The sequence below is a fragment of the Neophocaena asiaeorientalis genome, unplaced genomic scaffold, assembly GCF_003031525.2.
Source record: "Neophocaena asiaeorientalis asiaeorientalis breed wild unplaced genomic scaffold, Neophocaena_asiaeorientalis_V1.1 scaffold116, whole genome shotgun sequence".
NCBI classification, from domain to species: Eukaryota; Metazoa; Chordata; class Mammalia; order Artiodactyla; family Phocoenidae; genus Neophocaena; species Neophocaena asiaeorientalis.
The window spans coordinates 12,676,189-12,698,240 of record NW_020174561.1 but is presented as its reverse complement, the minus strand read 5'-3'; the positions used below and the strand labels follow the sequence as shown (position 1 = coordinate 12,698,240).

General features: G+C 37.9%; 1 protein-coding gene across 1 annotated transcript in view; it reads right to left on the bottom strand.

The window, feature by feature from the left end:
- DOCK4 (dedicator of cytokinesis 4) overlaps positions 1-22,052 on the bottom strand; it is a 474,863-nt gene that overhangs the window by 216,415 nt on the left and 236,396 nt on the right. The window contains exons 9-10 of the mRNA XM_024757836.1: positions 2,013-2,094; positions 1,409-1,469 (exon numbers count right to left, since the gene is read on the bottom strand). Coding sequence (XP_024613604.1) covers positions 1,409-1,469; positions 2,013-2,094 — 143 coding nt within the window. The remainder of the gene's footprint in view (positions 1-1,408; positions 1,470-2,012; positions 2,095-22,052) is intronic.

Genomic DNA, 22,052 nt, shown 5'->3' with positions numbered 1-22,052 from the left:
TACCACCGAAAACCTATAGATACCTTTTTAAAAGTTCTGAGAGCTAAAGTGGTTTACTTTTTTTCTCAATGCTGTAGAAGATTATATTCAAATTTTAGCAATGTTTACATGAAGATATCCAGAACCACATTTTACATTAACAATTGCTATTATAAATTTGAATAAATTTTTAAAAAACACAAAGAATTACATAAACTGCACCCCTGCCATCCTGGGAACAGAGGCTTTATCTCATAAATACACAGCAACACGCATTACAACTTTTCCAACGTTTTGAAAGATTCTTTCCAATTTCCACCCCACCCCATAGTCATCTATAAAAAGGAAATTAAAACAAAACCAAAAACCGTTTACTTTTTTATTTATTTCTATTGTCCCTCAAATATAAAAACAGGATAAAATGAAATGGGTTTTCAGAACAGATTTTTATGAGAAAAAATACTTAGAAAATCTATGTTGAAACGACATGTTTTATAGTCTCTCTCAATGCACAATGTGGTTATCATGTGCATAAAATTAAAAACTATAAAAATAATGATCACTGTGCAGGACCGCATGGTGAGAGATCACGATCCTGCAGAAGTATCCCCAGCAAGTCATGTAGCACAATTCATGAGGAAGCGGGAACCAATTTCCAGTATCGGCTGGTTAGCTGCAATGGAAAAATGATGTAGGCTACACCATATAGTTCCTCTGCCATAAAATGCTTGCTTTTAGATGCCTTATATGTGTAAAAACTAGTGACCACATTTTGGTTCTGATGTACAAGTTCACTGTAGAACACTCAAAGTGTGCTCTGCAAGATGTTAATAAATGTTACATCATATAAATGTTTCCACAGTCAAATCAAATTTGGAGAAAGCTAGGGTCAACAAAATTAGAGAAGCATTTTTATATTTCCCTGTAGGACTTCTCAGACCCTTTAATAAGCTGATGAAATTATACAAGTGAAAAATATATGCAAAGTTTTCAGTATTTCATAACCCTTTTCTTATAGCACTTTCTGTAATAATGCTCTGCAGCCTTCTGTACTTTGGAAAATGCCAATTGGTTTCATAAACCTGTAGGAAATCCAGCTCCTAGAAGTGTAATTTATGCTGTTAACAGAAATTAGAATTTAAAAAAACCAAATACCAAGTGCTTGAATCAAATATGTTTAGAGAGTCCAATAAAACAAAATGAAACACAACAAACTAACTAATGACTTATACGGAAAGAGAACAAAATCTATTTATGGTGATATGAAAGTCTGGGGAGACCAGGGAACAATTCCCAAATTCTGTAATTACTGGATTCAAATGTGGCCTTGACTTCTTTCTGATCTAGACATCACATAAATCACAACTACATAGAGACCTCTCAGCAATTCTCCCTGTCGTGCTCCTGTCACACCAAGTATCATACCTACCAATTCGGATGATGTGCACGGTGATGTAGATGTCCCTTCTTAGCTCACTGCTACCCAAATCCTACCAAAAACAAAGTCTGGTCATTTTAGAACTCATAATTTATGCAGAAGCATTTAAAAGGCATACGTAGCACATAATCTTCACAAATAACAGAAGAAAGACAAAGATAAACATAGACATTCTTAATGGAATTTCTGTAGCAGAAGCATAAAGTTCAAATCCTGTTCTAAAATATCACTACAATCAACTTTACTGTAAGCCTATGATGTCAAATAAGACTTAAAAGGAAAGCCCATTCTTATTTCAGCCTCTCACTTACTCATTCTTTAAACACTTATTAAGTACATACTAAATACCACCTGCCATACTGAGCCCTATCACATTGGGATTTGGCCATAGTGTGACAGGCTCTAATACACACTAAGGGACAAAGGTGTGACTGTGAATGCTGGTATTCAGATTTTGGGGCACTACTGTAATTTATGTGTTATTTACAAAGTTTAAGCAAATCTACTCTGTTCTCTCACAGTAACTTATTTCTCTTAAATAAGATAAAGTACTTAAGAAAGAATCTGCCTCCTGGATAAAACAAGATCCACTTACCACAAAGAGAGAGCACTGTCGTTCTGGTTTATCTGGGGCTTTGGGAAGCCCATTTCTATTCAGCCTCAAGAAAAATCTCTCACTACAAGAGAAAAGAAGTTTAATATTTTGAAAATTATTTAATATGTAAGGACTCATTACTTTTCTAGCTGCTCTTCACCCTAAGAGTTAAACTCAAAACTTATTAGGTCTTTCATTTGACATCAAAACTGCGGATATAATTTAGGAGAGAACCCAAGACAATAAACATTTGCTTCACTTCTGACAAAACTGGCAAAGAGCCAAGTGCAAAAGCAGAAAACATAAGTATATATGCAAGCAAAAAATTAACTTTGAAAAGAATAAGCTTCTATATCAGTGATATCATTATTTTAAAAAGTAGAAAAAAGTACACTAAAAGAAAACATGTGACAATGTGTTTTGTGTATTTGTACCTAAGATTTTTTTTCATGTTTTGTGTCATAGTATTTAATAAACATTATACAAGGACACCATTCTGAGTGGTAACCATTCATTAGAAGGCTTAATATTTTATGCTCTTATAAACCTATAATCCAAAACACAAAAAGAGAGACCAAGAAATGAAACTTGAATTTCTTTGGTCCACAAAGGAACAGAAGACCTCGCACTGTCTATAGAACTTGCATTGAAAATACAGTGACACCTAGGTTTAATGCAAACACAAATAATGCTGTTGATCAGCCACTAATTCAAGTCAATAAATACTTGTGGACACCATTTATACCCAAGATAATGTGTTACACTATTTATGTTCAAAAAAATAAAATGAATATCACCCTCGCTCCCAAATTAATCTACCAGCTACCACAAGCTTCTGAATTTTAATACCCTGGTGCCCACAACAGAATCAAATGGCTGGCTGCCTCAGGAAGAGAACACACAGCCAACATCCCCAAAATGTGAAATTAACACAGGGTATAGACTTGGTCAGTGTAGCTTCAGCCTAGGAATCAAGCAGGGAAAGGGAAGGTAGGGCATTAGTAAGGTTCAGACCCTTACAAGTCTCCAAGCTTATTTATCACTTGGTCCCTGCCGTAAATAATGGCTCTGTCATCCAAAATCAGCCTTCTCCCCTACAGGGGGAGAAATGAGGACCATAATCAGATCTCTAAGGAAGCATATGGATTTGAATTTATGGTTGTTTTGGAACATTTTTATTCTCTTTTGCCATTTAAATCTAGATAGATATATTTAACAGATTCAACTACCTGGCTCACCCTGTCCTTTTCTTATATTATGCCTATCCCTGATCTCTCACATGAGAAAGGGCAACGAATACACATTTCTACGGGGTCATTTCCACACTTATTACCTATGTCTTGTTCCACAGAGCAGTGGCTGATGAGATGTGAATGAAGAGAATGTAAATTGCTGCAAGGATTCTCAAACGAAGACTATAAAGTTCCCATAGGAAATAATTCTGAAGCGGAGGCTGGAAATGACAGATCCAACCTCGGATGCAGAGTTAAATCAATCTTATCCAATTGTCATTTACTATAATTCACGGCAAAGGACTGCAAACTCTTCAGAAGGGAAGAATATTTACTATTATTTCAAATTTAATAGGTACTAAAAGGAAATGTGCAAAAATTCACCTTGGGATAAATGAATTACACTTTAAAATAGTCATTATTAGGTAATACTATTTTTTTGAGAAAACAGTATTTTTTAGAGAATGGGCACTCTGCTGAGGACTTTACATGGATTAATTCCTTTTATCCTCACTACGCCTTTAGGAAGTCAGTACTATTATTATGCCATTTTATATTTGGGAAAACTGAGAAATAGTAAATAGTTTTGCCCAAGATTACAGAGCTGTTGGAGAAAAGACAGTCTCTTCAATAAGTGGTGTTGGGAAAACTGGACAGCTACATGTAAAAGAATGAAATTAGAACATTCCCTAACACCATATACAAAAATAGAACTCAAAATGGATTAAAGACCTAAATGTAAGACTGGACACTATAAAACTCTTAGAGGAAAATATTAGGAAGAACACTCTTTGACATAAATCACAGCAAGATCTTTTTTTGATCCACCTCCTAGAGTTCTGGAAATAAAAACAAAAATAAACAAGTGGGACCTAATGAAACTTCAAAGCTTTTGCACAGCAAAGGAAACCATAAACCAGACGAAAAGACAACCCTCAGAATGGGAGAAAATATTTGCAAATGAATCAACGGACAAAGGATTAATCTCCAAAATACATAAACAGCTCATGAAGCTCAATATTAAAAAACAAACAACCCAATCCAAAAATGGGCAGAAGACCTAAATAGACATTTCTCAACATCACTAATTATTAAGAAATGCAAATCAAAACTACAATGGGGTATCACCTCACACCAGTCAGAATGGCCATCATCAGAAAATCTAGAAACAATAAATGCTGGAGAGGGTGTGGAGAAAAGGGAACCCTCTTGCACTGTTGGTGGGAATGTAAATTGATAGAGCCACTATGGAGAACAGTATGGAGGTTCCTCAAAAAACTAAAAATTGAATTACCATATGATCCAGCAATCCCACTACTGGGCATATACCCAGAGAAAACCATAATTCAAAAAGACACATGCACCCCAATGTTCATTGCAGCACTGTTTACAACAGCCAGGTCATGGAAGCAACCTAAATGCCCGTCAACAGACGAATGGATAAAGAAGATGTGGTACATATATATGATGGAATATTACTCAGCCATAAAAAGGAATGAAATTGGGTCATTTGTTGAGACGTGGATGGATCTAGAGACTGTCATACAGAGTGAAGTAAGTCAGAAAGAGAAAAACAAATATTGTATATTAACGCACATATGTGGAACCTAGAAAAACGGTACAGATGAACCAGTTTGCAGGGCAGAAATTGAGACACAGATGTAGAGAACATACATATGGACACCAAGGGGGAGAAGTGGCAGGGTGTGTGTGTGTGTGTGTGTGGTGTGCTGAACTGAGTGATTGGGATTGACATGTATACACTGATATGTATGAAACTTATGACAAATAAGAACCTGCTGTATAAAAAAAATAAAAAATAATAATAAAAAAAGATTGCAGAGCTGGTGTGTGGCTGAGTAGGAATTCTATGCCACATATAATTCAAAACGCTCGTCCTTCATTTGAATGCTATAGAATAAATTCTTTCTCTGCTTCATAGAATAATTGAGCAAATATTTACAGAATACTGAGATAAGGGAGAAGTCATTCATCCTCCGCGACTCCACTGACTCAGTCAAACTTGGTCCCAAGAGGGACCCCACGTCCTTCCTGGGGTAAGAGGAAAGGAAGAAGTAGAAACCCTGATTTAGCAGGTTTTCAAAGCCATCCCTGGTTTGAAATTGTTCCTTGGTAGTTTTTTCAATGAAACATACTTAGAAAAATGACTTGAGAAATAAATTATTTTACTAAACAAATGCAAACCTCCAGAAAGATTTAAGTATTTGGCTTTAGTTGGTCAAAACTCCGGAGGTTTAAGACCAGTGTTTGGTTTTGCTTCTTAGTCATCAGTCACCTACTAACATATAATGTTTATTGACTGTATTTTAGCCCCAAACGCAAGCAGTGTGGCTATTTTCCCCTCTCCTGATTATGGACTGCATGCTCTTTTTTTATGTTTGAGGCTTCTCTTTATCCCTACTGAAACATTTGAAACAAATGTCACTATATCTTCTGACAGGTCAGTCAAAAATGATAAATAACAATAATATTAATATATAAAAATCGACATGGCGTTCTACATATGGAGACCTTAACTTTAATACTGATATAAAATACTATTCCATATTCACAAATTCCATCAATCTGCTGGTAAAATAATGTTTCCTAAAGCATTCTATTTCAGACACTCCTTTTGCTCTGTCACTATTTTAATTTCACTAGTCTAGACAGAATCCTGATTATGCAAGTATTATTATCATATCCTATTACAGAAAGAATACCAATATGTACTAAGCCATATCCCTTAGCTTAAGCATGCCTTAAAGGGGAGATAAAAATAGACTGAATATGGGTACTATGGAGAAATAAGTCATGCGCAATGTTTTAAAAACCAGACTTCTTTTAAAAGGAAAAAAAAACCTTTTATGGCCAATCAAATAAAACCTTTTTTATTCATTTGGTGAAAGTTGTTGGTATACAAACTCAATCAATTTCTCTTCAGCTTTGGTGATACAGCAACCACTTAATCAGCAAATGGTTTCAGAGCAAAAAAAAAGAACTACAGCAACACATTTCAGAATCTTCAGATTACAATAAATGCCACCCACATGCTCACACACGTCTGTAAAATGCCAAACTGTTGCCTTCAAGGCGGGGGGACTAAACGAGTGTATGACATTTCACTCCGGCATATCTTCCAAAATTCTCTCACAGGCTTTTGTGGCCACACACAAAGGTATTTTCAACTCTCTACTGTAAGTCAAAGAGTGGCACCTCATCAGAAAACAGAACTAGCTTTTATGAATTTAAGAAGTGTCCTATTATAAGATGTGCATACCTGCATTACATCATTTGCACTTTTTTCCCCCTAATCGTAAAAGGTATGTGTGTTTCTTTCCATTACACTCTGACTAACTAGAATACAGGCCCATGACAATTAACCTTTACATTCCCAGCTGCTAGCCAACGATTTGGTACCTCCTTAGTGTTTAAAGACTGAACAAATACAATCTTTTAGGAAAAAATACAGCAAAATATAAATTATTGGGAAGCAACTTTTGCTCTCTTCCCTATAATATCTTTTACTTCACAGTAGTGAAAGGTATGAAATTCTCCAGAGACATTTCGATCAATGGCACCTTACCACCAGATGTGAGAGTCACAAAATTAACTTCACAGCCCCTCCAGATTCTAGATCATGCCATTTAACTCTGCCACGCATATCCTATGTCTTTATTATAGTAAACATATAGTAATGGAAATATCTATGGTGACATAATATGTTTTCAAATGAGAATACTGCCTTCTTCATCAGCAAAGAGTGAGTAAGCACATAGAACACTTCTAGACACATTAAGAAATGAGAGTTGGCATTATTACCAGCAGAGAAAAATCATCATTTGACTTCCTGTTATAGTGTCATGTCCTCCCAGAGGAAATATCACTGCCAGAGAAATTTAGTGTCCACCTGAATTCCTTGTGTGAGCCACTATAAATCACCAGATTATAAATCAACAATCTCAAATTCTTTCTTTGGAAATAAAGAACAAAAAATCACAATTATTTATTATTTATAACCTGCCTTCTTCTACAAAGGATTTGAGAGAACCAAGATAATGAAATAAGAGTGTGCAAGAGTATCCCCAGATATCCCTGGGGAAAAATAGTAAAAGTCAAGATATACCCTGTCCTGGTGCATTTATATATGCTTTACATGGATTTTCTCATTTAATTCTCCCAACCACCCTATAAGGTAGGAGCCCCTCGCATCCCCATTTTACAAATGAGAAAGCCGGAGCTTGGGGATATTGGGTAAGTTGGCCAAAGTTGCACGGTCAGTCAAGGTTGGAACCAGGAAATTAATTTCCAGGGTCTGATTCCAAAGTTTCAGCTCTTAACCACAATGTTATGCTGTTTTCAAAATAACAGAACACCTCAAAACAGACAAAAAGAACAAGCCTACCCGTGTCACGTGAACCAAGGATTTTATTATGAATATTTTCAGTAAAATACAAAAATAATAACTAAAAATGCATGAAGCCAGACCAAAAAAAATAAAGCCACGAACATATCTGTGTTTAGGGAGTTTATGTCTGTGAACCTGCTCAGCTGCACTACTGACCTTCTGATGTACTCAAAACAACCTCTGATAATAAAGGGTGTACTTCAACAGCATAGTTTGGTAGAAAACTTTTTACCAGTGATGCAAATAATATGGGAGGCACTGTAGGGTTCTGAAGACCCTAACGGCTTCTCCTTCCCCTTCTCAGCAGGATAGGATGCTCCTATCCTCCCACCCCCTCCTCCTATCACCATAACACTCAGAAGCAGCTGTCCTGTAGGAAAGGCCCTACCTAGGGTCTTGGAGGCCTCCAGGCCAGATGTGGGAGGGTCCTCCCAGCCTTCTGACGAATCACATAAAGTGGCTCTCCCATATGGCACTCCTAGGACAATCATTTGCCTTCAAAGAGCAATGCACCTAAAGTTAGGAATGACCAACGCCAAGGAGATTTTTGTATTTCTCCATATGGATTCATGTTTATCACTCTATAGCTCCCCTCTCACAAGAAACAAAACTGCCTAGTGCTTTAATGTTTGTGGAAGTTACACAGTGTACACTTTATCCAAAAATATGTGATTGGATAATATCTTGGGTTGAAGTCTGATTAATCTACAAAAAATTACAAAGAGTATTTCCAAAATCATTTTGAACAGTTAAGTCACTGAAATAAATTTATGTTCTCCAAAACAGAAACAGGGCTTCCCTGGTGGCACAGTGGTTGAGAGTCCGCCTGCCGATGCAGGGGACACGGGTTCGTGCCCCGGTCCGGAAAGATCCCATATGCCGCGAAGCGGCTAGGCCCGTGAGCCATGGCCACTGAGCCTGCGCGTCCGGAGCCTGTGCTCCGCAAGGGGAGAGGCCACAACAGTGAGAGGCCTGCATAACACACACACACACACACAAAGTAACAGTAACAAAAGAGAGCAAACACTTCAGTGGTCGTATTCTGGTACACTAATTGGAAAAAGAACTGTCTGATTCTTTTATGCTTACACTTTTTTTTTTTAATTAATTTATTTATTTTTGGCTGTGCTGGGTCTTCGTTGCTGTGTGTGGGCTTTCTGTAGTTGCGGCAAGTGGGGCTACTCTTCGTTGCAGTGTGCAGGCTTCTCATTGTGGTGGCTTCTCTTGCTGCGGAGCACAGGCTCTAGGCGCATGGGCCTCAGGAGTTGCAGCACTTGGGCTCAGTAGTTGCAGCACACAGCCTCAGTAGTTGTGGCTCGCGGGCTCTAGAGCACAGGCTCAATAGTTGTGGCACACGGGCTTAGTTGCTCCACGGCATGTAGGATCTTCCCAGACCAGAGCCCGAACCCGTGTGCCCTGCATTGGCAGGAGGATTCTTAACCAACGTGCCACCAGGGAAGTCCTATGCTTACACTTTATAAAACAATTGTAAATACCAAAAAATAGTAGTGTCTTTGAAAAAGCCAAGTTCCTTGTCTTAAATTTAACTATGCTGTGTGTGAGGACAATTAATGTCTACTCTACACTGAATAGTAGTGCAGGGAGATGCACCAGCAGTCAGGGAGGAAACAATGGGAGCGAGAAGACGGAAGGAGAATAGTGAGAAGAGGTAGGAGAATGTTTCAGCTGCGCTGACTCTAGGCCCTCTACCCAAAAGGCAATAGTACACAAATAGAAGATGATCTCAATGCTTCTATTTCACTGCTCCTCCTGCATTTTCTCAAATGCTTTCTGATTGACTAACAGTGTAAGACACTTCCAACCATCTGTGCAGGGAACTGTTACTGTGTTCTTTCCTAGAACGAGTGGCAAAGGACAACTCAAGGAGCATTCTAAATTGTCATAGTAACGCCCCCAGGAGCCAGCTGCCCTGGGGTGGCCACTAGACCAAGAGTTTTGGTGCTCACCATGGCACAGAAAAAGGGGCTCTCATCCAGGCCATCTCTGAACATGGGTGTGTACAACATTCTCCTGGGAGCTGTATAAAGCCCAGGCCCTAGCCTGGGGATCCTGACTTACTATGGACCTAAAAGCTCCCTGTGTGTTTAAAAACACAGTCATATTTAACAACCACTGTTTTGACCCAAATGCCTAGGCACTAATGAGTCAGAATTGTTGACTGTCCTTTATGATCGTCATATACAACCAGAAAACAGGCAACAAATGCCTGATACCTTCAGGTCAACGATTTCTCGCCTTTCTTCTCCCAACCACATGACTGATACAAATGAAGTTTTTCCTTGGCAATAAATGAAAGCAACTCCTCAAGCAAGTCTTCCTAGATAAAGTTATTAATGTGCTTTCTAATTTTAAAATGAAAGCAACACAAGGGTCATGAGCTCTTCTGATTCAAGGGAAATGAAACAAGAAGGATCCTTGATACCAGGGTTGCCACAGTAGTTTATCTAAAGAGCAGAAAGACTCTGAGTTTTCTTTTTTAATATTAATCCCCAAGTCCAGACTCGCTTTACAAATACTTGAGGTTGAAGGACTAAGCAACCAACTAATGGGATGGCTTTGTCAGGACAATAAAGGATTTTGCTTTAGTTGAATGATGAAAGGGGAGATAATTTTTTAAACTACAGTGAACTCTACTGCCAATGTTGAACATCAAGCTGATTCTTTCTTACTACTTAGAATGACTTAAAGCCACTTCATGTTATTTTTCTTTTCAGAGAATAAAGCTAACTGAATCAGAATTCTTTTAGGGAAGGTAAAGCTCAAAGAAAAAGGAGTGCAATGCTTTCTAAAGTTATAAATAAGTGATGTACAGATGACCTGCTGATAGACAGATGAATTAAAGAAAAGATTTGGATCAACTGTTGATTTGAGAAAAACAATAATGACTCTAAGTTCTAAAGACTTGAGACCCTAAAAATCTCATTGTTGAATTCAAGTAAAATCCTTAGAAATAGCTAAACTGTTTAACTGAGCTACTCAGGAAAAAACTTGCTTATGTCTATCTCTAGAGAACCCATTAAGAATTTCACTAGAAAACAAGTTTCTCACAGAAGTAACTAAAAGTAGGTGATGATAGGATCTGGTCAACAGAAACAAGGACTGTGAAATAAGAAGACCTGTTTACAGGCAGAATGTCTTATTGTTCTTGGAATTTACATAATTTGATTATGGTAAACACTATGCCTTTGACATTTCATGAGGGAGGAATTGCTCTGATTTATATACAGTAATTATTCTGACCTTTTTAACAATGCCTCTTTTGTTAGAAAGTATCTGTAGTAAGCAATCTTGCAAGTAAAGCAAACCTGAGCTCTTTATAACTACGCTGGGTTGAAGCATGCAGTTCTTTGCAAAGGCAAAGAAACCTTAATGAAAACAGACTAAATGAAAAAAATCTAAGTAATTCAAGCCTTGCAAAAACAGTAAGTATAATGTCTTTCATACATTTATTATCTCAAAAAAAGTTCTAATTTTTAAAATGAAAGAAGCCAAAATCAAATATCCCTTTCAACAGCTTACTGATAGATTCTTTATATTAATTATAACTTAAAAAAATGAAAACTTATGATTACCAAAGGGGAAAGGAGTAGGGTAGGGATAAATTAGGAGTATGGGATTAACAGATACAAACCACTAGATATAAAAATAGATAAACAATAAGGATTTTCTGTATAGCACAGGGAACTATAATAACCTATAATGGAAAAGAATCTGAAAAAAAAATATGTACATGTACAACTGAATCATTTTGCTGTACACCTGAAACTAACACATTATTATAAATCAACTATACTTCCATCTAAAAAAAAGAAAAGTATCTAAATCATCATTAAATACTATTTATTAACAAGATGACCCATGCAATTGGACTTTCTAAAGGTCAAATGCTTTTTCTTTTTAATCAGGGAGCTACAAAGCCTCTACACTGATATGCAAATGTTCATGTGTATGAGGATAGGTACATTAGTTTCTGTAGAGCTCCATAGTTTTCATAAGTTTGAAAATGAACTTTAGGCACTGAAAAGTTTAGGAAGCATTGCTTTAGACACCACAAGTATTTTTGGTGAAACAAAAACAGCAATACTGGTTACCATACAAAGAGAAACTCTAGCCTTTAAAAATATTTCTTGACTTAAAGCTTAATAGTATTTTGAACATCAGTAGAATGTAAGTTCTGGGAGGGCAAGAATTTTTTTTTTTTTTTAATTCATTTATGTGTCCCCAATGCCCAGATCAGTGCCTTTCCCCGAGGAGAGCAGTACTTGTTTGCTGAATGAATGAAGATCAGTGATTCAACAGCAATAGTGTGAAACCTCTGTTGCCCAATGGAAATAAAAAGATGCAGTCTCTGTTTAACTTGTAGTCAAAGATCTCTAAATGGAAATACTTAGGAGAAGACGCTACACAGATACTCTTCAACTTACAGGGTTACGTCCTGATAAAACCATTCAGCTTTACAAGAGCATTGTACCGAACGTGGCTAGCCCAGGGAAAGATCAAAATTCAAAGAACAGTTTCCAGTCAATGTGTATTGCTTTCACACCACTGTGAAGTCAAAAAATCCCAAGTCGAACCATTGTAAGTCGGGGACTGTCCATAAATTTATCTGCTAATTTTTATTTACTTTTTTTTTTTTAGCAGGACAGATTTTGCAAATGATGCTCCCATAGAGACATGTCTGACAGCAGAGTTCTGATTAACACAAGAGAACGTGAAACAAATCCACTACCATTGTTGATGCACTCAACTTTGAGTTCTCTCTCTTATCAATAAGCACATCCCCACTGGAGTGGAAGGAAGACAGAAAAAATTAAGACAATAATGACACAATCTTTTAATACTTTGCCTCAACAACAGTGAGAGACTTGTAAACTTCCTTTAACTGCATCGACGCCCAGTCTGTGTAGGGCATTCTGCAAGGTGCTGGAAACAGAAAGATAAGGAGAGGGTAAAGTCTTATCTTCAGAAAAGGAACTAACGAGGACTGTACCACGAGTAATTCCTTTGTCAACGGTGAATCACCTTACAGCACAAATGGCAATGAAGAGCAAAGAAGTCCTTGTAAGGTGGGTCGCTATGTGTGAGCATGATTTGATTGGTAGTGAATTTAGGAAAACTAAATTAATCTGAATTCTCTATAGGCAGAAGACACAGGGCAGAGGAGAACAGACAGAGACGACCAGAATCCTGGTGAAAAGAACACTCATCTGCTCATCTTTTAAAACACAGGAATAGGGGTGGAAAGCCCTTCTGATCAATTTCTAAAACTCTGCACTGTTTAAGTACAATGAGACAAATTGGCTGAGTAAGTGTTTAGAGCTAAAGGGGATGAGAAAGCCAGTTCTGAATACACTTACTCTATGAATTTTTGGTTTTCTGCCACTTTAAAGTTCCAGCCACTTATTCTTATAATGTAGTAATTTAAAATTTCAAAAGTAATTGGAATTGTGTGGCTCTTAAAATGCTACAGAGAAAAACTGTGGATCACTTCTACGCTGGGTGTTCTCGGCATGAATAAAGTTATTTGTTTGCTTGTTTTTGTTTTAATTTAGATCCTCCTCCTGGCCCATTTCTTAAAGTCTCTCCTATTAACATCACTACATCTCAATTTTTTTTTTTGTATGCAACAGAAGTGTGACCAAAGGGGGAGCAAACCACAGAATCTGATTAACTTCGAAGTGACAACAATCCCCATTTTCATGTACCTGCTAGAAGAATCAAATGATGGCAAAGAAGGGGGAGAGTGGAAAGCACTCATGACTTTAAAGAGGAAGCCTGAGGGAAGGTCACTGTGGGTCAGTGATGTACAGACACCCACAGGGAACTCTGTGCCAGCATGTATACACACAGCAGGAAGCACTCTGGGCCACATGGAATTGTTGATATTGCCACAGTCCAAGGAGGACCTCTGAATGCCTTCTATTTCTGTTCTCAGATAGAGTTGTGCTCCCTGCATGCATGGCCAGTCAGACATTTTCCCCTCCAATATTGCTGTACTTTGGAGAGGTTATAATTTTGAGTTAATTTTATAACATAAAACTATAAAGAGAGATCTATGCCAACTATCTTTCTACGTTCAAAACAACAAATGCTCTTAATTTATGTAAAAATATAGAGACTGAATTTGTGTGATCACACTATAATAAGTTGTAAATGAGGTATGAAACGAGAAATTCTAGCACAGTGCTCAGAGAATTAAAGAATCATATGTGCTCCCTTAACTGTGTTATGTACTATAATATAGACACAAAAATATTAGCATTTTTTCCAAGAGTGGGCTAAATAACTACTCTCACTAACAGCTCCCTTCTGTAAGGCCTTTAAAAAATTTCCCAGTAACTAAGTCTTTTCAAAAGAAGCCCTAATTCTTTAATTTCCTCTTAAAAATGAAAGGCAGTTAGATCACATCAGCCTCTGAAGAGACCAAATGGAAGCTATTGTTGTAATGTCTTTAATTCTCCTCCTCCTGCTAGATTCCCAGTCTCAGTTTTTTCCAACTGTGATGTGTCAGACTCCAACTCTACCACCTGATACCTCTTTTCTGAGCACACCTGGCAAAAGCTGTCTAACTGGGGAGCCAGGATTCACCACCAATTTCAGATGTCTCTCTTTGGAGGTCCCGTCCTGCACTCAGCAGTCCCATTTTTCATCACTAACTCACTTCCTATCACATTTTTGCTCAAAGGCTGCTGACCTTGTTCCTGCAACTCACTTTCAGCCCTGAACTCCCTTTCATTCTCTCTTTTGCTCTCCAGCAGCAGCTCATCTTGTTTCCCCACTTTCCTTATAAAAGATCAAGGCCACAGACCTAGTCCCTGTTTTCCATTTCAATATCTTACACCCATTTCAGCGCTCTCCCTCCCTCCCTCCCTCCCACATTAGTAGAAGAAGGGACCTTCCTCCTTCTCGAAATAGCTGCCTTCACATGTGTCCTGGATCCCTTCTGCCATCTGCTCCAGGAGTCACCTTTGGGTCTCCAGCAGGGCCTCACGCTGCTCGCACACAACTGCTACTCTTGTGCACTGTGTGATGTGTGAATGAATGAACAAGGGAGTGGTGAGTGGTTTCCTCACCTTTGGGAGAACAAATCTCTACGTTTTTTTAAATTATTTTTAAAAAAATTTATTTAAGTATAGTTGGGTTGAGTTATAATGTTGTGTTAATTTCTGCTGTACATCAAAGTGACTCAGTTATACATATATACATTCTTTTTCATTAGGCTTTATCACAGGATATTGAATACAGTTCCCTGTGTTATACAGTAGGATCTTGTTTTTTAGGACAAACCTTTATTAATTCAGAGTGGGGAAGCTGGTCCTTATACAGACACAGGATTTTGCTTAAGCGTATAAGGTATTCCCTCTCACAGAACATTAATCTTCTAAAAGTTGCCTATTTTGTTTTATATATGAGTCAAAGCTTATGGTTTAAAGATAATACTATTGTAATACATGTGTTATTATAATACTGAATGCCCTAGACCTTCAGAAAACATTCCTGTTAAGTTCTGCCAAAAACATTATCAAAAATATCATTGTCAGTTCAAAGGAACCCAGGATTATTATTCAAGGCAGAATGGAATCCAAACCATGTATGGGGCTAGTGACTAGACCAGATTAATAAACCCGTCTTCTTTCGAAGAGATTGAAAAAAATGCCTGCCCTCATGGCTTTCCTGCCCACATGCATAAAACATTGATAATTTTAAGGAGGTAATTCATTAACCATACATACTATATGCTAAAAGGTAAAGCAAGCACCCATAGACCGGTCACAAGGAATTCACAACCATTCAATTCTGTCACACCGCTCCGCCTATCCCTTTGCTCTTTCTTTGTTTTTCTCTTTTTTTTTTCCTGTTGCTAAAGTGTTTTAAAGCAAATCTTATCCCTGATGCCATTCGACCTGTTTACTAGTCTCTCTAAATCTTATATAACTATAATAACACATACCTTAAAAATTAATAATAATTCCTTAGACTGTATGATTTCTTTAAGAATTCAAGACCAAACACCACATATCATTTCTGGTTATGTTAAAGTACAGTTCCCGTTTTTAATCATCATCATCATAGCTTATAATTACTGACCAATGACCCGGTGTCAAGCATTAGACTAAAAAGTATATGCATTATCTCATGTAATCCTCAAATAATCCCATGAGAGAAGTACTATTATTATCCTCTTTTAGCAGCTAAATTACAGACATAAGAGACATGAATTAATTTGCCCAGGCTGATGTAGCTACTGAATGGCAATGGCAGATCCTCTGACTCTAGAGCCTGGCCACTTATATACTATAGAGTGGTATCTGCACAAGATACAAGATCTGAGTCTTGAGGATGGAGAGAAATTCAGATATAGTCCAGAAAGAGTTCATATAAAAAAAAAATCTGTGCCTCACCAATAATATTCACTACTTTTTCTTAAATGACAGAACTGGAATATACTAAAAAAGAAGGTAATTTTAGGCAATATAAAATTTATATGGAAATGAAGCATTAAATGAAAATGGAGAGTTTAACTGTGTGATGATAGAAAAAGCACATAACTTCAGTCAAGTATGTGAATAAGGTACCAGCAAGAAAGTCAACTTTATCTGAACTTAATTACTATGAAAAGCCTTTTTGTATTTAATCACCAGGATAAGACTTTTTAGAGAAGTACTACTCTGTGCTATTTTCTCAAATAGAAGCCCATGCCAACAGCTTACGCATATATAAGCAGCCCTATACTAGGCTGAGTGAGGGCTCACTGGTGGAACTTAGGTCCTATTAAATATATCCTCTGATGAGAATGAAATACGGTAACAGATTAGTCCTGAAACTTAGAATATAGCACTAACCAAAGTACTGAAAGTTATAAGGGAAATAGTCAACAAGTGGACTATATCATTTTCATTGGCCCATATAACTTATACTCTATTGTAGATTAATTGACATATTAATATGTCAACACAGGAAAGATAAGAATACACACATCCACAGCTGCACAGACTATGAAAAACATAAACGCTACGACTATTTCTATCACCAAATAGTACAACATCCAATTTTAAATGCAAGCTGAAAGAAACATTTGTAGCATAAGATGCTAAGTACAAGCAGACCTCATTTGATTGTGCTTCGCTTTACTGCACTTCACAGATATTGCATTTTTTACAAATTGAAGGTCTGTGACAAACCTGTGAAGAGCAAGTCTATCGGCGCCCGTTTTCCAACATTTGCTCATTTCAGGTCTCTGTGTCAGGTTTTCGTAATTCTAGCAATATTTCAGACGTTTTCCTTATTATTATATTTGCCATAGTGACCCATGATCGGTGATCTCTGATGTTACCACTGCAATTCTTTCGGGGCATCTCGAACTGCGCCCATACAAGTTGGGTGTATCTGACTGCTCCACCATCATGAGATGTTCCTCATCTCTCTCCCTCTCCTAAGGCCTCCCTGTTCTCTGAGATACAATAATACTGAAATAAGGACAATTAATAACCCTACAATGGCCTCCAAGCATTCAAATGAAAGGAAGAGCTGCATGTTTCTCACTTTAACTCAAAAGCTAGAAACGATTAAGCTTCATGAGGAAGGTATGTGGAAAGCTGAGACAGGCTGAAAGCTAGGCCTCTCACACCAGCTAGCCAAGTTGTGACTGCACAAAGGGAAAGTTCTTGAAGGAAATGAAAAGTGCTACTCCAGTGAACACATGAAAGGTAAAGAGCAAAAGAGCTTTATTGATGATATGGAGAAAATTTTAGTGGTCTGGACAGAGATCAAACCAGCCACAACATTCCCTTCAGCCAAAGTCAGATCCAGAGAAAGGCCCTAACTCTCATCAATTCTCTGAAGGCTGAGAGAGGTGAGAAAGTTGCAGAAGAAATGTTTGAAGCTAGCGGAGGTTGGTTCATGGGGTTTAAGGCAAGAAGCCGTCTCCATAACATCAAAGTGCCAGGTGAAGCAGCAAGTGCTGATGTAGAAGCTGCAACAAGTTATCCGGAAGATCTAGTTAAGGTAATCCATGAAGGTGGCCACACCAAACAACAGATTTTCAAGGTAGACACAACAGCCTTATGTCATAAGAAGACGCCATCTAGGACTTTCATAGCTGGAGAGGAGAAGTCAGTGCCTGGCTTCAAAACTTCAAAGGACAGGCTGACTCTCCTATTTGAGGCTAATGCAGCTGGTGACTTTAAGTTGAAGCCAATGCTTGTCTACCATTCTGAAAATTGTAGAGCCTTTAAGAACGATGCTAAATCTACTATGCCTATGCTCTATAAATGATACAACAAAGCCTGGATGACATCGTATCTGTTTACAATATGGTTTACTGAATATTTTAAGGCCACTGCTGAGACCTAGTATCCTGGAAAAAGAGATTCCTTTTAAAATATTACTGTTCATTGACAATGTACCTGGTCACCTAAGATCTCCGATGGAGAGGTACAACAAGACTCATGCTGTTTTCATGCCGGCTAACACAACATCCATTCTGCAGCTCATGGATCAAGGAGTCATTTCGACTTTCAAGTCTTACTATTTAAGAAATACAATTTGTAAGGCTATAGCTGCCATAGATAATGATTCCTCTTGTGGATCTGGGCAAACTCAATTGAAAGCCTCTGAAAGGATTCATCGTTCAAGATGCCATTAAGAAAATACTTGTGCTTCATGGGAAGATGTCTAAATAACATTAACAGGAGCTTGGAAGAAGTTGATTCCAACCCTCATGGATGAGTTTGAGGAGCTCAAGACTTCAGTGGAGGAAGTAACTGTAGATGTGGTAGACACAGCAAGAGAACTGGAATTAGAAGTGGAGACTGAAGATGTGACTGAATGGCTGCAATCTCATATTTAACCTCGAAAGGATGAGAAGTGGCTTCTTAAGGATGAACAATGAAAGTGGTTTCTTGAGATGAAATCTACTCCTGGTGAAGATGCTGTGAAGATGGTTGAAATGACAACAAAGGATCTATAATATTATATGAACTTAGCTGATAAGGCAGGGTTTAAGAGGACTGACTCCCATTTTTGAAAGAAGTTCTGCTGTGGGTAAAATGCTATCAAACAGCATTGCATGCTACAGAGAGATCGTTCATGGAAAAAAAGAGTCAACTGATGCAGCAAATTTCACTGATGTCTTAGTTGAAGAAACTGTCACAGCCACCCCAGCCTTCAGTGACGACCACCCTCATCAGTCAGCACCATCAATATGTCTTGCTGGTGGCAAGACACTCCACCAGCAAAAAAGATGAGGGCTCAGATGACAGTTAGCATTTTTTAGCAATAAAGTTTTGTTTTGTTTTGTTTTGTTTTTTTGCGGTACGCGGGCCTCTCACTGCTGTGGCCTCTCCCATTGCGGAGCACAGGCTCTGGACGCGCAGGCTCAACGGCCATGGCTCACAGACCCAGCCGCTCCGCGGCATGTGGGATCTTCCCGGACCGGGGCATGAACCCGTGTCCCCTGCATTGGCAGGTGGACTCTCAACCACTGCGCCACCAGGGAAGCCCAACAATAAAGTATTTTTTGATTAAGATACGCATTTTTTTTCAGACACAAAGACTATAGTATAGTGTAAACATAACTTTTGTATGCACCAGGAAACCAAAAAATTCCTGTGACTTGCTTTATTGTGATACTCACTTTATTTCAGTTGTCTGGAACCAAACCTGTGGTTTGATTTCTTTATACAAATCCCCTCTCCCCTGATATTCCCAGTCCTATACCCCAGTTTATGCACATCCACTCTCTGCCCTTTCGCCCTTTCTCCAATCCTTGGCTGATCTTCCCACCTGCAATTTCAAGCTTATTTCCTGATGTCTTCTAAGGGACCTTGATCCAGCAATGACCTCCCCTCTCCCATGAGTGTAACCTCTCCCAGGTTACTGGATCCTTCCTGTCAATTCTTAATAAGCTCAAGCCTCTTCCACTTCAGTTTCTTAAAAAAACAAAACAAAAGGAAAATCCCTCAACAGACCCCTTGCTATACACTGGTGAGTAAAACATTGGTTGCGGAAGAAAACAGATTACTATTAATATCGAAGTTTATGAGAATGGGTATAGGAAAGTGATTAAGAACAGTGATGCCTGCTCAGACTGCATGTTAAAATACAGCTCCACTATATACCAGCTGTGTGGCCTTGGGCAAGTTATTAATCGCTATGTGCCTCACTTTCCCCATCGATAAAAAATGGGGATATAGTCAGCCTTCCGTATCTGTAGGTACTGCATCTGCAGATTCAATCAACTGCAGATAGAAAATATTCAGGAAAAAATATTCCAGAAAGTTTCAAAGAGCAACTATTTAAATAGTATTTATTAGGTATTATAAGTAATTTAGAGATGATTAAAAGTATATGGGAGGATGTGTGCATGTTATATGCAAATACTATGCCATTTTATGTAAGGAACTTGAGTATCTATGGATTTTGGTACCTGAGGGAGGTCCTGAACCAATTCCCCACGGATACCAAGCGAAGACTGTATTAATATTACCTACCTCGTAAGGTTGTTACAAGGGATAAATAAGTTAATATTTATTAAACAGCTTAGAACAGTGTCTGGCACATGGTTGTGTTATATGGCATATGTGTTAGTTAAATAAACTGAATAGAACTGAATAAAATGAAATTACAGATGCTATCTAGGTAAATGATTCCCTGACTCTTCTAGCTATACCCTTACAGCTTGGAGAAATTATAAACTTTCAACCAGATAGATGCTCTCTAAAAATATTTTACTCATATAAAACTTAATAAAACTTAATTTGGCAAACATTTTTTTTAACTAAGAAATTATCTTTTATGGTGAGAAATCATGTCAAAGACTGTGCAAAACTCACTCAAATAATGTTATTTCTGATGATTTCTGATGATAATTGAGTCCAAAGTAGCTGTACCTGCCAGGGGCTCTGTCTGGGCAGATGCTGTTACATGAACAAATGAGGAAGGAGAAAAGGAAAAGAAGTACAGGTAGGTGTATGTTAGCAAGATGCTGTCAGAATATGCCTGCATCTTTCTGGTACAGTAACAGGTGTCTGCAACATGCGTCAGAGGCTTAATATTCTAGGTCACCTTCAGGCAGAAGCTGTTTCGAATAATATTAATGGGCTTTCTAAACACAGCTCAACATCGATGACTAATTGTTTTAAGTCTCTGTCAGAAAACGTACCCTTCCTGGTACTGAGGAAATACCATGTGCTTCATTTCTCCACACAGTGAACTAGAGGGGGTAATTTTCATGTGTTGACTCCTTTTGCATTTGACATCTCCAAGTACTGAATCTAAGATTCTGATCACTGGCACACAGTAAGAGTTGATGCTTTTTTGCTATTCTTAAAGTATCTTGAGAAGGACTCAATTTGAAAAACCAATTTCTATAGCATAGGATATTTCTGAGGCCCTATATTAGTTTCAGTGTTATCACTATCAATAATTTATAACAACTTATTATTAGGGCTATCAGTCTCTGAAGATCTCTCTCTGGGCAATAAAATCCTGCTCAATGATGGAAATGTTCAGACAAATATTAAAGCCCTTGAGGAGGAACGTGGCTGAGGCCAACGCAGGAAGGGGGTGTTCACAGGGCAAACTCTGGGGCCAGATCACTGGCTTGCAGCTTGTGCTTTGCCTCTTGCCAGTCTATAAACTTAGGCAAGTCCCCTAACCTTTCTGTGTCTTGCTTCCTCACCTATACAATCAGTGCTGATAATATATTTAAAGCATTTAGAACAAAGTCTGGCAGGTGATTAGTGCTCAGTAAAATCCTGGCTGTTTGCTTCTTAGAGGAGGTAAGTTAAATGAAAAAGTCCTAGCCAGTTGTCTGCCTTGTGAGAGGAATAAACATCTATCTTTCCTAATCAAACTTCTACAGGGTTTGTACATGTTGTGCCTCCACCTGTACGTGGACAAGGTAATTTCCTGTGATTAATGGTCAGGGCAACACCATAAAGATTACACTTAGATTGTATTTTATTTTCTGTAAATTACAGCACTAATGATTCTATTTAACAACAAACGGATTCCCTGAACTATACCATCTTTTGCCTAGTAAATTTTATGGTTTGGATTGGACTTCGAATGCTGAAAAAGAAATAAAAAATCAAATTATCCATTCTCTTCAACAAATAAATTATAAGGAATTTAAGAAGGAGAGGGAAAGGGAAACTACAGCTGCAAAGTGACTGGCAAACTTATCAGCCATGCAATGGATGGACTTTATTTGGATCACGTAAATTACAAATTCCAAATTTGGAATCTGTAAAACAATATACATCAGTCAACAGCAGAACTCTGAATAGACTGGAAATGGATAGCTGATGATGTTAAGGGAATATTTATTTTGTGGGTGGCAATTTCTTTAGAGTACCTCTTTTTTTTTTTTTTTTT